Raw genomic sequence first — 18302 nt, forward strand, 5'->3', positions numbered from 1 at the left:
TAATTTACCACTCTAATTCATATTGCTTTTTTGCAGTTACTTAGAAGAAGAGAGAGCTCAATAAAATGCAAAGACATAGAAAATTTAGAAATTGAGATAACACAGACTCCATAAAGAAAGGTTTTGTATTCAATCAAGTAAGATTTTGTACAGAACTGTTTAGCTGAATCTGTAGAACATATTTCTGACATCCATTTTCTATTTATGTACAGTTTCATCCAGAGGCTGCTCTACATTTTCTGGAGGATCTTCTCTCTGCTGCTCCATCCTGTCCGTGCTCCATCCTTTCTCCTCCACTGCCCCAGAAGCCTCTCTTTGCTACTTCTCCACCTTCTCCTCAACATCAGCAGCAGTTCTTTGCTCCTGTGTCTGCTCCTCCTCAGCACTCTGTGATTGCTCCTGTGGCTTCTGGTCCTCAGCATTAGGTGCTTCATCTGTGGGATCAAGGTGTATGACACCTTCTTGTACTTTAGAGCTTTCACCCAACTCCATAGTAGCTGGTACAATAGGTTTGGGGGAGGCATAGCTCAAAAACCTCCAAATTGTATGAGCTCTAAAATTATGTACATAGTTGGGGCTGAAGCTATCCTCTTTCATCTGCAATGGCAGAGGATAATTTAGAACACTTTGTATCATTATGAATTATCTTCAAGCTAAATGAAAAGTATTTTTCCTTACCAGGTCTGGCTGTTCCTTCTCAAAGTAGCTTGAAAGTATATATTTTGCATTGATCAGCACCCTCCATCCACAGCTACTTGAATCATTTTGTTGTGGTGTCTGTACAGTTAGAAAAAAATGTTAGAAACTGTGAGCATCAGCACAAAACAAAATTATTCAATAAGTTCAAAGACATAGCATTTAATAGACTTTTTACCTCTAGACTTATTGGCTCTATTGAATCCAAAAGAGAGACATTTGGAGGACAGTGATCCAATGCATCTAATAGCCTTCTAATACAACTGCGATATGTATAATTTAGTTAGTATGGTATCAAAATAATGAAGTTTTAAGTTCAAAAAGCACACACAGCACTTACAATTTCAGCTCTCTGTGTGTGTTTTTTAGAGAGTTGAATAGAAAGCATTGCTTCTGCTGGATGTCAATAGACACAAAACTCCAGTGGTCACTGCATAAGAAAATGAAAGGCTACAAGAGTTCCCAATATTAAAGAAGAATCTTAAAAGAAGTAGTCACCCACATACCTGCTATGGTATGGAAGTAGCAAAACATCAATTACTTCAAAATTGCAGTGTTTGAACCAGCTGGAAATACTCATGGGAGTCTCCTTTGCATCTCTTAATTTAGAAGAAATGGCTGGATCAACAATATGGACTGTATGCTGTACAGAGGGGTGAAGCCAGCTTCTCATCATGCTGCATAGGATCAGAAAATAATTAGGGTAGGTTATAAAGGAGTTACAAGGAGGATTGATTTGCAAAAAATGTAAAATTTATAGACACTTACTAGAGCATTGCAAGAATGATAGTATCTGAGCAATACTCATTCTTATTAGCCAATGCTACTAAGCATTGTTTTGTCAAATCAAAATCATTGACTGAAACTTCATCCTCAATATGTACAACTACATCAGGGCCCACATCAGGGCCCAGCTCCTTCAACCTTCTATGTATCTGTAGCTCCTTCTTTCCAGTCTCCACATCTATAACAGATTTTGTTTCTTTTATTTGCTGCTTCAGTGAGTCCTCATAAGCAGCCTTCCCTCTGGTGTTCTTTGAGTGTGTTACCTCAACAACCTTTACCTCATCTTTACGTTAAAAAATAGATTTTTGCTTTTGCTTTTTCGTTAAAAAGCTTTTGCTTTTTCCTTGTAGGTGGATTTAGCAATATATCTCTCATTTTGATGTCTTGCCATTCCACAGGATGAACCAGCTTGTCATACCTCCATCTCACTCTGGACAAAGTGTTGAAGTCTTTGGCCATCAAAGTCACCCTGTGAGCATGGGCTGCTACAAGCATTGCATCCTCAAAATATTTCTCCAAGTAATCCTCTGCCATTTCTTGTAAGGAAAGAATGGCAGTTCTATTCCACTTGAACTCAAGGTTCCAACTGTCACAAATTTCTCTCACCAGTCTTTGAAAGGGTGCTTTGGGTATTGCAAAGCCTATAGCTTTCTGTTGCCTCCTTATCTCCCTTAGCACACATGCACCCTTATTCAATCTTTTGGCCTTTTGCTTGAGCAAGCTCATTGGCTTACCCTTCCTGCCATGTGTAGCTCTTCCCTTTGGAGGCACACTAAATTTCTTGGTACTACCCCAGCTGCTGTTGCTGCAAGACCTGGTCCTTTGCCAACTTTCCTTGCAGTTGACTTGGTTCTTGCCATCACTCTGAAAAACTACATACAAAGGATTGGAAAGAGATCACAGACATGGAGAACATGTTCTAACAAAGAAAAGGCAAGCACAGGGGTGGAAGAAGCCAAATAGAGAAATTTGCAATAAAATGCGATATGAGCAGTTTGGAATTTCAAACACGTCCACATCGCATTTTGCTGCAAATTTTTGAAATGACATGCTGGTGCACTCCTACAGTGATTTCTATGTCTCTCCAACCAAATACAGTATGAATGGAGTTTATGCAAGAAGATTACAGCTATGGAAGTCACAAAACCAGAACATGTTCTAACAAAGAAAAGGCAATCACAGGGGTGGAAGAAGCCAAATAGAGAAATTTGCAATAAAATGCGATATGAGCAGTTTGGAATTTCAAACAGGTCCACATCGCATTTTGCTGCAAATTTTTGAAATGACATGTTGGTGCACTCCTACAGTGATTTCTATGTCTCTCCAACTAAATACAGTATGAATGGAGTTTATGCAAGAAGATTACAGCTATGGAAGTCACAAAACCAGAATGAAAGGGGTTGATGAAGCAATATTTCAATTTTTTGCAACAAAACGCGATTTCAGCAGTTTGAAATTCCTAATGCCTTCTCCTCGCATTTTGCTACAAATTCATGAGGCAACATGCTGGAATATGCCTTCAGTCATTTGAAGGTGTTTTCATAACCATACAGGATGGATTGAGTCTATGGAAGTCAAGAAGTGTGCACAGACTGAAGGGAGAACCCATAAGTACAGTTTTACCCTCACGTGCAAATATCACACTTGAAGATCTGCATTCCTACAGTGATTTCTCTGTCTTGGTTTGAGTCTATGCATTTCCATGCAGGATGTATTTTTTCTATTTTAGGCAAGAAGATTGGAGAGACTAAGGGGAGAACCCATTGTTACTGACCTGGAATCTAGCTGTGGATGTGCTATGCTGCTGAGGAGTAATCTGTGCTGAGGATGAACCTGTGCTGCTAGACAAGATGCTGATGCTGCAGAGTATGGAGGTAGGGAGGCAAGAGAGCACAGACTGGAGGGCAAGTGGTCTAAAACAGGATACCACAAATAAGTGCAAATAGAATTAAAGAATCACTAAATCCCACACGTGTGGAATGTAGTTGTTTTTCACACGTGTGGATGGGACCCAGATCTCTTGGAGTTTGAAATTTGGCACGTGTGAAAGTACACTTTATTCCTTGGAACTTGTGCCATTCATGATTTCATCATCAATACCACAACCACTTTTCCCTCCCCTGGATCCCAATCTTTCATCCCTGCCACGACCCTCGCATCTTCCATTTCCTTCTCTCTGATCCTTTCCTACCCAGCACACTCCATCCAGACTGCAACCTGCCTGAAGACAGTACTGCCAGATCTCCAGGTTACCTAGAGTGCAAAGTTCAAGCTAGAGAAAGAGCAGGAGATTTACCAGTGCAACTCAATCAGCATGGAAAAGGAAAAAAAAGGTCAGAATTCTAGATTGGTTTCAATGTTTTTCAACATTTATTTCTTCCATCCATTGGATTTTTGATGTCCCAATGTCTTCACTCAGCTCCATCCTTCTTCTTACATTTTCAATTAATACTGTTCAAGCTCTGTTCAAGAATGTGGTAAATCACCCAGAAATTAGATTGTAGGTTGATATGAACAGAAACAAGAAATTTGCAACAAAATGCGAGGAGAGTGGTTTATAATTCTCTAAACAGCCCATATCGCATTTTGCTGCAAATTCCTGTTGTTGACACCTTCCTCATGAAAAGTTTCACTCATTCCATTATTTCTCTTGCATATGAGATCATAGTGTCCAGGAATCACTGAGATGAACCAAGTGCTTGATTTGACATGCACATGAACAGAACTTGAGAATTTGCAACAAAATGCGAGGAGAGTGGTTTATAATTCTCTAAACAGCCCATATCGCATTTTGCTGCAAATTCCTGTTGTTGACACATTCCTCATGAATAGTTTCACTCATTCCATTATTTCTCTTGCATATGAGATCATAGTGTCCAGGAATCACTGAGATGAACCAAGTGCTTGATTTGACATGCACATGAACAGAATTTGAGAATTTGTAACAAAATGCGAGGAGAGTGGTTTATAATTCTCTAAACAGCCCATATCGCATTTTGCTGCAAATTCCTGTGTATTATTTGGTTCTCACTTCTACCTCATTAATTTGCTATCTTTAGCCCTGTGGAAATCTTCCTTGATGATGAGAAATGTTTTTGTTTTGGAACAGCTGGCTCCCAGGCCCCACCTTTCAAGAGGAAGCTGGACTTTTCTGCTGCTATTATTAGACCATAGCAATCACCAGGTGAGTCATGAGATGTCATGAAGGAATTATCTGGTGATATACAATGCATTCACTGATTGCATATGTCAGCATATAGAATTCATAGTATATAAGTTTTTGAATAGGCAAAAAGAAGAGGCTGGAGCAGAGTGCTGATTCTTCCATCAAAAAACAAATGGAACCAGAAGAGGACAATTCTCCAGATTTGCTCCTATTTAAGTTTCTTCACAAGTGCAAGGCTCAGAGTAACTTCCATATATACCACAGTATTTTCAACATGGAGTTCACAATGAGCTCTGTATTGGAGCAACACAAAGATTTTCTTTCAGACTATTGGGATGCCTTCAAAGAACTGACAGAGGCAGGAAGAATTGTGGGAGGAGAAAAGGTTTTTGTGCACATAAATCATATTGTCTCCAATGACAGGCTGAGGTACCATGTGAACAGAAGATTTGATAGCCTGCCTGATCACTATAAATTCAACTGTACTTTGCACACCAGAAAGTGCAGAGTGCTAGAGGAGAGCATGGCATTTCTTATGTACATTGTCTTCAGTCAGGAGTCTTTGGATGGAACAAGGGCAGGAAATAGAAGAAGAAGACACATCTGAAGCAGAGGAAAAGGAGGATGTTTCTTTGGTCACAGAAATGGCAGAGCAAGAAGAAGATATCAACCTTCAGGATGAGGGGCTGCAAGTGGCTGCTCTTGACCTTGTTCAACTGAGGACAAAAACTCTGAGGGGAGCAGAGCCAGTTGAAGATTTTGATGTTCAGAGCAGCAACTATGCAGTGCCCATGCTTCCAGGTGTGTTGATTGGTGGAAAGGATTATGTTTTCCTCCATGATATAGAGTGTATATTTGATTTGAGGGAGGACTATGCCATTTCCCTTATTGCCCAGGCTTCAAGGCTTGACAAGGAGGTTGGCATAGAGGATGACCATTCACTACTGGCTTTGGAAACAATGTTTGATCCTGTAGAGGCCCTTTCATTTTGTTTCAAAGAGGCTGAAAAGTTCCAAGAGCCAGATGAAGTTGCCTTCCAGCTCACACAGGAAGCTATGAATCTCTCAGCACTATACACAGAAAAGCCTAAAGAAGAGGCTGGACAAGAAGGGAGAGGGATAAATCTTTGGAAAGATGAACTGCTTGTTGCTGATGAAAATGAGAAGGTACTTCAAATCATATACTTTGACTTCTGCTTAACTTTGTTTTTGTAGGTTGTGTATTGTCTCACTCCAATCCTTTGATATGTTGCAGCTACAAATTGAGGATGACACATTCCTCCAGAGATCAAGTGGAAGCAGGCAGGTTGGGTTTCGCAAAATGTCAGGCCTAGCTCATTATATTCATGATCTAGGCAGTGCCAAGATCTTGATTTACCATAGGCAGTTGAGCAACAATGGAGAAGCCATTGTTTACTTCCTAAAATGTTTGTCCAGGGCTTTAGGTGGACATGTTCTTTCATGGCAAAAGGAAAATATCATTTTGATAGAGAGGTTGTCTGCCATAGATATATTTGGAGATTATGTGAATAAGCAGGCCTCTAGGGCCGCTTACTTTTTATCTTACACTTCTTATGCATTAGCATGTGGTGTTAAGGAGCCCAAATATCTGGAGGGCTATGGAAAACACCAGCTCGTAAGGTTTCGAGAGCCACCCATGATTGCATCAGGCCACACAGTCCAAGAAGAGGAACAGGTGGAGAGAGCTGAAGAAAAGGATAAAGAGACAGTCGACATCAAGCCAATAAAGAAGAAAAAGACTCCAATCAAGATCAAAAAGAGAGTTCCGATCGGCAGGCCCTGGGAGAAATAGGATTTAGTCATCGAATATAGCACAAACATTATATTAAATTTGAACGCATTTGTATAAAGTCTTTGATATCTGGTATGATCTTGTATAAATGATTAATAAGTTGATGATGAAATGATTTGTACATTTACATAGAGTGGTGTTGTTAAATATTAAATGAACAATATATTGAAATTGTAAACAAATTGTATTAAGTTTAGATCATATGTTTCACATTGAAATACTTTTCATGCATAACACCAAGAGTCACTGTTCCACTAAAAAAATTTCTATTGAATGAGTTTGAAAACATGTGGACATAACACCAATAAGTTACAAATGAGTCCTATTCATGTTTACTTGCCCATTTTTGGTTTCTAAATATCTTCGATTCCCTCCATTGTCTATGTCTCTCTGCTGCAATTGAATTGCTTGTCTTCGTCTTTGCTTTTGGGCTAGAAGAAAAGCAAGCTTGATTTTGGAGCTAGCAACTTTTCTTTTAGCATGCAGCCTCTGTAGTATGCCTCGGTAAAACCATTGGAAGACTTCCTTCAGACTATTCGCCTTCTGACTCCCTCCATAGTGTTGTGTGTGTCTAAAAAATGCATTACGTGCCATGTAGTGAGACTTCTCCATGCCTTGGGTAGACCAAATAGCTGGGCATCCATACTTTTTGACAAAATAGGGAAGGTGGTTGTATATGATATGCTGTAAGACATAAGAATGCATAGTAAGTAATAAAAAAAAGAGGATCACACTTAAGTAAAAGAAAAAGACATAACCTTACCATGTAGTGAGTTATATTGCAGGCTGTCCACGCGTCTTTCATTGACTTTCCAAAATGTTTAATTGCCTCCTCAAAGTTCTTTTAATCACTCTTTGTCCATGTTACTTTGTCACAGAACATGAAGAGTTGATCAAGAGACCTCCACACCTCTGCCTTCCTATTTCGTGCTTCCCCATCTGCCTCATGATCTTTCACAGCATTATGGACTTGCTTCCACAATCCATAATTAATCTTTGAAACTGCTCTACCTTGCCTTACTTGCTTACTGTGTTTGGGTCGAGACAAGAATCTTCTTGCCTTAACACCACCAATAGAGGGCTTGATTGGTACCTCCTTGCCATTGGTAGACTTTTTAAAATCCTTTGTGATTTGAACATCTCCTCCATGCAGACCTATATCGGATAACACTTTTTCCAATGCTTGAAGAGCATCCTTTCTATTTTTTTCGAAACGGAGTTTCCAAGCAAATCCAATATATAAAAATACCAATTTCTCAATAATTCGACATAGACCATGCAATGTGCAGATGTGAACATTACATAGTGGAATGTCCAGAATGGCCTTGAAGTCAGGGTCAACTTTATCTCTATTAGGTGCTCTCTTCCACCATTTTGAATCCATTACTTGAGCTGATTCTTTGCAGTAAAGACAAGGAGACTTTGAGTTGCCTCCTTTACTAATGTTATACATGCACTTAAGTGTTTTAAGATCCCCGGCCATGTGCCACTCTACTTGAAAATCACCTTTTCCTGCAACATGGAGATTCTCGCCTTGCACTTGTCTTTTGATTATTCTTGGTATTTCCGTGTGGTGAAACACCCAATCTAGTGTTTCATGGTCTTCGGTCTTCACCTGCGAGATTATAGAAAACAAAAGTATTACTATATCAGATTTGAAAACAATGACCAAAATCAAGTATAAAACAACCCATGATCGAGCCTAACCACCATATGTGTTTCTCTGACTGCACACTAAAATACTTCGAACTCGCTTCAGTCAATGATGTATCAATTGCTCCAATATTCATCAATGTAATAGTAACTCTTTCCATTTTCTTTTCCTTTACAACCTCACACTCATCCAGTTTGATAACAAATTTCAAAATGCCTTTGCACTCCTCAAATGTTATTCCATAAAACTCGACCATTCTTTTTTGAAGTTGTTGCAAATCTAAAAATATACTGTTCCAAGGATCATACACAGTGGTTCCTTTAACACCATGAAATATTTCTTCAATATGGATATATTGCCCAATAAATTCATCTATACTTTCATTCAAATGACCTCTTATCCTCCACACGGTTGTTGGATTTGGCAGTAAAACTCGTTTAATCCTTTGATCTTTCAAAGTTGAGGATATCGCATGGAAAATCGAACTATATCCCTTCCTGCTAACTCCACTAACATCAAGAGCCTCTTGGATTATAGTGCCATCAACTTGATTATTGGATACAAAGTCCTCTACAACATTGCGTTTGACTGTTTTGTATTTTTTTTCCTCAATCAAACCTTTTGCTACACCGCAAGAAAGCAATCCTTTCATTTGTTTAACAGGAAGAAGGTTCGGGTCCATATTTTCTTTTGCAGGCTCCAATAATTTCCTGTAGTAACAACACAATATGACTATATTATTCAGCACCTCCATTCTTATTTTGCGACAATCAACGAAATAGATATAGTCTGGAAGAGAGCCTTTTTGAGTATACAAAATGATAAATTTCAATCTAACCTTGCTTCCTGAATTCGTCGCTTGCATCCACCAGTCCCAGCCTTCAAATTTGCAATGTTTTTAATCTTCTTGCTACGTAGTCTGTCTCCAAGCACGGTTCTCTTCTTTCTTGCTCTTGTCAACTCTTTTTTACTCTTTGAATGCTCCTCAATTTCATTCTGCAACTGCTGCTCCAATTTTGCACGAATGGCTATCTCCTCCATCTTGGCCCCCTTTTCTTGTAGGTACATCATTTTATACGTTTCCGCAAATGCAGACTGCGCTGAAATATAACCAAGAAGTCCATTTTGTCCATCGCCAGCAAACCTCAGTAATGTGGTGGGATTGACAAATGGAGGTGTAGAGTTTTTAACTTGACATTTTGGATATATGCTTCCATCGCACCATAAGTCAATATGTTGAAGCCCTTCTCTTCCCATATTTTCCCGCTGTTGAGCATTCAGCACCGTATCCTTTCGTCTTTTTTGTGCTGGAGCATATTGTGGGGTCGATGTGAAGATGGTGTAATCGCTTCTTCTCAGATAGTGACTCACTAGTATCGGCCATTTTTTGTGCTTCTCAGGTTGCGAAGTTTGTTTTTCAATCTCATAGTCGTTTTGTAACATGAATCGTGGAAGTGTGGCGGTATCCATGTGAATATTTTGAAAACTTGCAATCACTAAGTTCAGTGATGGACTCTTTATGAAAGGCCTCCACACGTCGGCCAAAGAGATGCGGAATCTTTGGTAAACAAAAAAAAATCTAAGAGGATATTTAATACAAAATCGTGTTAGTCAGACAAAAGATTATCTTATTCCTTTTTGAATTGACAGTTTTGTAGTCCTTACTGACAGTTCTGAGCCACGTTTCCGTATTTTACTATTTTTGAGGTCTTTTAGGAGAGAAATAAATCAAAAAATAGTGAATTTCTTACAGGGCCCCAAAATGAGTTCCCTTTTTCCCTAATGTGTGGAAGCGAGAAGAAACAATACAACAAAGTGGCACTATTAAGAGCAGCAAGGAACCTATCTTTGTCAAATTAGCTATCAATTAATTATAGCTCTTATTTTGTTATAGACCTTTAGTTATGCATCCAATGTATTTACAAAGGTAGAGCCCTATGCTTACTTTGCATTCTCAACTTGATTTTACATAGATGCTAATAATTATTGGTGGAAGATCAAGTATGAGGACTTCCTCACATGTCTTTCTTAGGTGTATTTTCTGCAAAGATCTCTTGAAGTCCAAATTTCCTTGAAAAATACCAATCCCTTATCCAAAGGGGCGTATAATATAAAAGTGCATAAAATGTTGAGTGGTCTCCATAAATGAAGCAACGTGGAGGATTTTTTCGTAAAACTGCATCAATAGTCTTTTTCGCAAACTCGGCTGTTGGAGTAGAATGTGCATTCTGAGAGTACCTAGTCCTTGCAATGAGAGTAGCCTCATAAGGCTTATAGATCTTGAGATTCACACTCTCAAATATAGATGCTGATGCATTCCCAATATTGGATGTCACAGATCCTGGTGCTACAAGAATTACTTGCACATGAAACGGCTTCAACTCAACCCTGAATGAGAATAAGCAAAACAAGAGCATTTGCAAGTCATGTCCAAGAAGAGAAAGCACCGTTGCCTTCAACAGTAAGCTAAATATACAATAGGTACCCCCATATTGATTTTTGGGGCAATTAATTAATTAATTTATGGGGAAGGGGGGGAGAGGAGGAAAAGGAGGGGAAGGAGGGGGGGGCAATCTCACTAGTAGGGAGGTGAGAGGTTGAATTAAATAAGGAGGGGCATTAAAAAAGGGGAGCCAATTATGAAGGGCGTAGGGGAGGGAGGCTTTGAGGAGGCTTTATAATACTATCGTAAGGAAAAGGTGATATAGTATTGCTTTGTAGCTTAATGGTAGGAATCAAGTTGGAAAAGAAAGGTTTTGGGTTCAAATCTTTTCTTGAACCTTTGAGGAAGCCCCTTCCACATAGTTTATGCATAAAACTAGGTTCGGTATGTAGACTTTCAGTCATGGCTGTAACTCCAAATTGGACCTGAATCCTCACTATTATCCAATTGGGGTTTCAATAGCAAGGTAGTGAGCTTTATCTAACAATTACTCAATCAAGTGATGGCAAGAAAGAAAACATGCAATTATCTCCCTCCTTATATGATAGATTTGTGAAAAGAATGACTAAAACAGTATGCTTTTGGGTCAAATTTGGAAGGAGTGTTTTAGACCCTTAGATCAATCTAAAATCAAGGGCCTAAAATTGTACACGTGGCTTAAGGAGAGCTCGCAAAAGTTTGCTTTTCTAGAAAGCATGTTTCAAACCCTTGGATAACGCCTATAATCGTGACACATGGCTTAACGAGGGCTTGGAAAAGGAAAACTTCCTTCTAGGCTGCCTACCGTAATAAATTTAGATATGCATAAATAAATTAAACCATAGAGAAACATAAAATAAATTAAGACATGCATAAATAAATTAAACCATAGAGAAACATAGCTTAATTAAAGCGTCAATAAATTAGGTTAAGTAAGCCTCGAGCACCAAAACTAATTGAAATAGTTCACTCTAAGACTGCACTTATGGGAAGGTGATAGCAAGACCTACACTAGTGCTGTGAAGTAGTTGACACCTGTACCAGAAAGTTCTTCTGGGGAAGGTTTACAAACGATACCTCAGGCTGTCTGTCAGAGCATGAAGTGCGAACTTCGATGCCGAGTACCCTCCAGACCAGGGACCGGCTGCAAAGCCTCCAATGCTTCCAACGTTTACAATCTTTCCCTGCCTTGCCTGCACCATATGCGGCACCACAGCCTGGATCAAAGCCACCGGGCCTGGTGCCATCGTTTTGACATATTAGCAAATTTCATCGCATAAAGACACTTTAGCTCACCTATGAAAAAGAAGTAGCTTCAACGACACCAGTTGTGGACTGCTAGTCCAAATGCAGATGGCAACACCGCAACTATGTAATAGCTGCCAATCCTGACAGAACGGCAATATAAACCTCTACGTCTCTATGACAACGCCATCGCCCATTCTCCACCCCTGATTAGTGTTGCAACTCCATCGCCCATTCTCCACCCCAGATTAGTGATAATAATAACAGTAAAAAGCATCCTCTATGACATCGCCATCGCCCATTCTTCACCCGTGATTAGTGATGGAATGCATACCAAGTACGTTCGTTTTGAGGGTGCTCTCCAGCAGAAAGAGGGGCAGCTCGGCGGTGGGGGCGATGCAGGGTACACCAGCGTTGTTGATGAGGATGTCGATGCGTTTGTGCTTATCGAAAACCAGATTGACAGAGTGCGAGATGGAGTCGGGAGAGGAGACGTCGAGGGGGAGCAATTCGATGTTGGGGTGTTGGAGAGGGAGGGAAGCCATGGTGGAGGTGGAGCGGCTGGTGGCGACGACATGGAAGCCACGGGTGGCGAGCTCCAAGGCGAGGCCATGGCCGATGCCACCTTCGGAGCACCCTGTTACAAGAGCCACTCTCTCGCCACCCATCTCCACAAGCTGCGGTTTGAGGGTGGAAAGACACAAGATGCAAAGATGCAAAGCACACAAGATGCACTGTGAGTGAGCGAAGCCAAGCAAAGAATCGTCTCTCCATACTTAGAAATAGCTTTGGACGACTTTGGACATTAGAGGTGGGTAGGCTCTTTTGTCTTTTTCCCATATTTTAGAAGTATTTTGGATGTTTTCTCTTGGATTGAGGCTTGGAAGAGTATCTTTTGGAGAGACTCATTCAACTCTCAAGGGAAAATGTATAAAGAAATGGCATATCAATGATTTTCAAAGATAGGGGAAACAAGGTGAATGATATCCACATGGCCTACCAAAAGGGAATAAGAATTGTAGTTTATAGTAGAGGAATCCAGCGACTAAGATGCCAGAGCATTAACAATTACTACACCTCATTACGGGAGGGCGTTTCCAGCTCTAAGAAACAAAGGAGGCAAGCAAGCAAACAGGCTACGCAGTGCAAATATGGCCAAGCTAGGATCTCAACCAAAAACATCAAATAGGGGGAAGCAGGATGAGAGGAATATGCATTCCACCTGAGGTAAGGGAAAGGCCTTCGACCTTGATACTGGATGCCTCACCGAGGGCCTATTGAGACATGTGGGAAGCAAGAGAAGAGGCACAAAGAAGATCAAGGAGGGCAAGGCGCGAAGAAGATTGCGGCTAGCGCTGCTGGAGGTTAAGGGGGAGAGGAAGGAAGGCTTGAAGGAGAGAAAGGTGGAAGCGGAAGGAGAGGACAGGTGGCTGGGACCTACAAATTTTTTGCAAACTCTTCTCCATAGCAACAGTCTGAAATTTACTCGCGGCATTGAAAGCCTCCCTACAACACCAAAAAAATTGAAGGATTTTTACAAATCCTAAAACACCTATTTTTCCTTTCTTATCACACATCATCACTAAGGCCTTCCTATGGGTAGGCCAATAGCACCATGAGGTCTAGAGCATGGGTACTACTTTCCATGGTCCCCTCTATTTGTCCCAGTACTGAGGGACTATGGGTTCATCGTGGCTTTGTTACTAATTAAGGCAAATAGTAAATATTTAGGATTTTTTCATAATTAGGCCCGATAGCCCTTTCCCATGGGTATTTGGTCAAGCTTACCCTATTAAAAGTGGTCTAGACTACCTTAAAATCAATTAATTAGTTACGTTATGTGACCCTCTATCTATCTCTCTCCACTCTCACCTCTTCATGCTCTCCTCCTTTCACTTTCATCTACCACCCCATCTCCATCCCACCACCTCCTCTCTCCCCATCTCTTCCATGCTCAGCCCACCACCTCCTCCCTCCACATTGCTACCCCATCCTGCCTCGTCCTCTGCAACATCCTCTACCCTGCTCTTTGCCTCTCTAGTGCTCTGCTTCCTCAGGGGGTTCACCTCACAAAATTTTAATGTACCATGTGCATTCAAAAGAAGGGGTATTTTAATTCAACTTTATGAAAATTTTAACAGGATTACAATAACAGTAGGGGTTTTTTAATTTTAATCCATTAGTTCATAAGTAAAGAGGGGTGATTTTATCAAAGGGAGGGGGGGGGGCAGGGGGGGATTTAGTTGAGGGGTTTTTTAAATATCCCTTGAAAGCACATGATACATAGGATTTCTTAGTGGTGCACCCCCCAAGTCTACTTCCTCCCATCACCTCTCCAATACATCAACCCTGCAACCTTGTTAAGCTCATCCACCATGTGCTTCTCCTCTCCTCTCCATCATGGGAACTATTGGCACTGGCTCGTCCATTGTAGCTACTATTGTTGCTCAATGTCATCCCTACGTCAACCCTTCATGATTTTTTACTAAGCCTGCAACCTAATGCATGTACACAATTAAATGTAAACCGCGCGCCATCGTGAACACCGAGGAAAGGGGGGTGAGACCTTTTGGAGAGAAAGCTTCCTATGTGCGACCCGCTAAAGCAAAGGGAGGGGAGAGACATTGGAAACATGGGGGAGAGGTCTGGCGAGGGGGGAAGAGGCATTGGATGAGAGTGTCCCCTCCAGTGTCTTCTTCTAAAGCAGCTTGGGCTACCTCCAAGATTATTCACCACCTTTGTTGTTCTACTTCTCCTTCCCCAACCATCCCTCCTTGCATTTACATTTGCAGCTCATCTCACCAAATCAATTGAGCTCACCTCATGGCAAGAAGACTCTATGTCCAAGACAAGATGGAAAGCTTCTAGGTCATTGTCTAACATGCAATCTACATTGCACCTTGTGTCTCGCCCCGATGCACCCCTTCCATCTATGACCCACACACCGAGACTACCCTACTTCCCTTTCCTAAGAGCACATCCTTGTCACTTCCATAGCTAGATATGGATGAGAAGTCTCAATCCCACAAGTCTACATCTCTATCCATAAAATCCTAGATGAAAGAAGTGAACTTTATTGAAGTCTCTATCCATCTGAGCAAGTTTGCAATACCCTTTCTCATTTTCTTTTGAGACCCCAACATTGATGGCTGATTGGCCACCCTTGTACAAGAAGCCAGAGGGAGAGGGCACTTGGAACCTTTGAGAGGAAGGGGCACTTGGATGGTTTGAGGAAGAAAATGAAGGAGAGGGAGAGGAATGAAGAGGGAGAGGGGCTAGAGGTGACTCTACCGAAGATGGAAGATGAGCAAGAGGAACGGAGAGGAAAGAAGAGGGAAAGGTGGAGGTTGCCAATGTATGTATTTTATTGTCACTTGCTTTAATTCTCTCCCCATGTGGTCTTTCCGGTTTACATGTTATTGGAAGATTTATTTAGTATCAATTTATGTTACTTTTTATTGTTTTAAATATGGGCAATTAGTGTTTGTTCCACCTAAGACAGATAACTATTCCCCTTCTTTTCCCCCTCCATGACATACATCCTGTTGAGTCGACAAGCTTTACAAGCCCTTTAATATTCCACATATCTCTGTCATTGCATTGCCTTCTCTCAATTACCAATGCCCAGAAGTTTTAGATATCAAATGAAAAAGGACAAATGAGAAAATCTTCATACATGTTAGTTATAATTGATGTATTTTTTGGTAAATCAAAATTTATAACAAGACAAAGTTTGTCATTCAAAATTTTCAATTGTTTTCACCACTCAAAATCACAGTCCTCAAGGCTTCAATAGGAGGATAATTTTTAATTTTATGCACTACTTGGAATTGGAGTCCTGAAGGCTTCAACAAGACCTTTAGAGTTTTCCAACTATATAAAGGTGTACCCAAGAGTTCCATAAAAATCTTCACAAAGAAGTTTTACATTTGTAGATAGAGAAATGTTCAACTTTCCACCTATGAAGGATATAATTAGAAATAGTCAAATTTATGATTGAGTAAAAGTAGGTGCTTTGATTAGGTACTTATTAGGCAGGGTGGGTAATCTAATTTAGGTAGGAGTTGTGCTTACTAATTTATGGAGTTATTGTTTAGATGTAATTATTTCTTTTCATTGGTATCTCCCTACTAAATATATCGGGGGGGTCACTCTTCATAAAACCCAACATAGCATGTGTGAGCAAGTATGTATTAAACATACCCCTATTCTTGCATTGTCTCATGTAATTTATAAATCTACTCTTGCATGTATACATTTTCAATATTTAATTTTAGACACCCCTCCATAAATCAACACATATAAATTACACTAAGTTGCTATTTTATAAGTCCCCTCATGCATGGAAATGGCATCTATTAAAGTAACACTATTAGAAAAAGACCCCTCAGTGCACTAACGTGCTATGTTACATGTTTATCAGTGAGCACCCCAGGCCAAAATATATAGGTCTAGTTTTTGGTTTTGCATAGTTGGAATCTTATAACTACATATCTATTCATACTTAACAATAATATACTATTGGACATTATTTGTTTGTAATTATGTATGCTTTAGCATTTGATTTCTACATATCCGTTTACTTTAAAAGAATATGTTTAAGGCACATATGAAATTTTTGTTACATAATACATTGGTTATATTTTTCTACAAATTAAAAATAAAGGGCACACTATCATCCTTTACTTACATCTATAAATGTTTTTACTTGCATACATGAAGAAATAAGATAGAACACACCATTGTGTAAGACACAGATCACTCAATGTATGAGAAAGCAGACAAGTTAGTGCAATAAGAAAATAAATAAATTTCTCCCTCACCACGATTAAATACAAAAACACTTAAGCTATAATAGTACTCTTGATAATATTAATGTGACACACCATCTCCTTACATGGTTTTGATGTTCATTAGCAAGGTTTTTTTCTATTTTTTAACTTTCATGTGCAAATTAAGGTAAAAATAGATTTTTGCCATAGGTAGTAGTTATAAGAAAGTGAAACCAAAAAGGGGAATTTATAATGCTCACAAAACACCACTTGAGATAAGTAAAATTACACAAGGCACAATGAGATAGTGAAAACCAATTGGGTACAATATCTCCCCCACAAGCACCCCTACATGAGTGGCTCACACTTCCTCATCTAGAGTATTTAAAATATTTCATTGAAGTTCAAGGAGCCAAAATTATCCCTCCTTTTCCAAAATTAAGGAATTACAATGAATTCCTTTTACAAAGCCTCTATGGCTCACTTTAATAATGGATCACGCCTGAATTCTTTCTACAAAGCCACTTTTGGCTTATTTTATTCCAATTTTATTTAAAAATAGTTTATGCTTTCTATTGCATATATTGCTCTTTCCTCGACTAATTCCAATCCCTGTCACTAGTTCCATCACCTGTAGTCAAGCCGCCAATTACATTAATTGTTAACAATCAATTTATCCCGATATAATTGTGCTCAAAGTACAATAATAAAAAATAGCAGTAGCAATATCTGTATTAACATGGAATCACCCCACAATACCGATCATCTAGCATGGCAAATCACAGGCTAGTTAGACGTCCCCAACTAAACCACCATAGGACCCCCACTGCTTCCATTGCTCTCCTATGGAATACTTTTCCATAGACACACTTGACTAAAATAAAATAATGTCCATAACAAAAAATATCAACATCCCTCTTGCTTGGATTGCAACTGACCTTAGTTGCATTTTTTATTATAGAAACTGATGAGGTCTAGAAAAGCTTGAAAGGACTCCTCAGGCATCTACTTGGCATCATCTCGTGAGTGGTTCTTAAACTTGAGTAAATATTTTTCTTAAGCATTTCCTTTTTGGTTTGTGATTTGTTGATGATCAATAATGTATTCAGGTTCAAGTATTTCCTCTTCAGCAACAGTTGAATGGAGCCTCTTCATAAATAGAATGTGTAGGTAAAGGTCCTTTGAATGGCTTCAAAAGGCTAATGTAAAAGGAGTTATGGATTTTCCAATCATTAGGTAATGCACTCCTATATGCAAGATCATGTATTTTTTGAATCACTTTAAATGATCCATAAAAACATGGAGACACTTTGATGCTTGGCCATTTCCCTACACTTTGAAATCTTCTTTTTGTTAGATATCAATGCTCCACTCTCGTGTAACTACATGGGAACCAACTAACTCTACTTGTAAGCCCCCCATATGAGGAGAAGGCATTTTAGTAGCTCGGTTATCTGCTAGGTCCTGGTTTGGACACCAAATGGGGGCCATGTGTGGCTTGATGGTGGGATGGCTTTAGATAGAACTAGCACAGTGCCAACTAGGCTACATGCAAGTGCGGGAAGGCATCCCATGACTGACCGCATTGAGGGTAGATGGAGCATTTCTCGGGGCAGCCCACTCTCAGGTTGCGGGGCCCGTTTGGAGCCTCAGATGATCCCGAATGGCTCTAGGCCGAGGTGCATACGGATTCTCCCACTAAAGTACGACGGTCTTGTTACAGTGCTGAATACGTAGAACAGAAATCCA

At 39.9% G+C, this 18302-nt stretch overlaps 1 protein-coding gene across 1 annotated transcript; it reads right to left on the reverse strand.

Moving 5' to 3' along the window:
• Positions 1 to 10129: 10129 nt before the first annotated feature.
• Positions 10130 to 12449, reverse strand: LOC147893927 (short-chain dehydrogenase PC-15-like). Its single transcript, XM_087386392.1, has 3 exons — positions 12116 to 12449; positions 11614 to 11773; positions 10130 to 10502 (listed from the first exon to the last, which is right to left on the reverse strand). The coding sequence occupies exons 1-3, from the start codon at positions 12447 to 12449 to the stop codon at positions 10130 to 10132; spliced, it is 867 nt and encodes a 288-aa protein (XP_087242518.1).
• Positions 12450 to 18302: the final 5853 nt, after the last annotated feature.

Source organism: Dipteris shenzhenensis, chromosome 15 (assembly GCF_047967505.1).
Source record: "Dipteris shenzhenensis isolate YYH24624 ecotype China chromosome 15, Dip_SZ_1.0, whole genome shotgun sequence".
Taxonomy (NCBI): Eukaryota; Viridiplantae; Streptophyta; class Polypodiopsida; order Gleicheniales; family Dipteridaceae; genus Dipteris; species Dipteris shenzhenensis.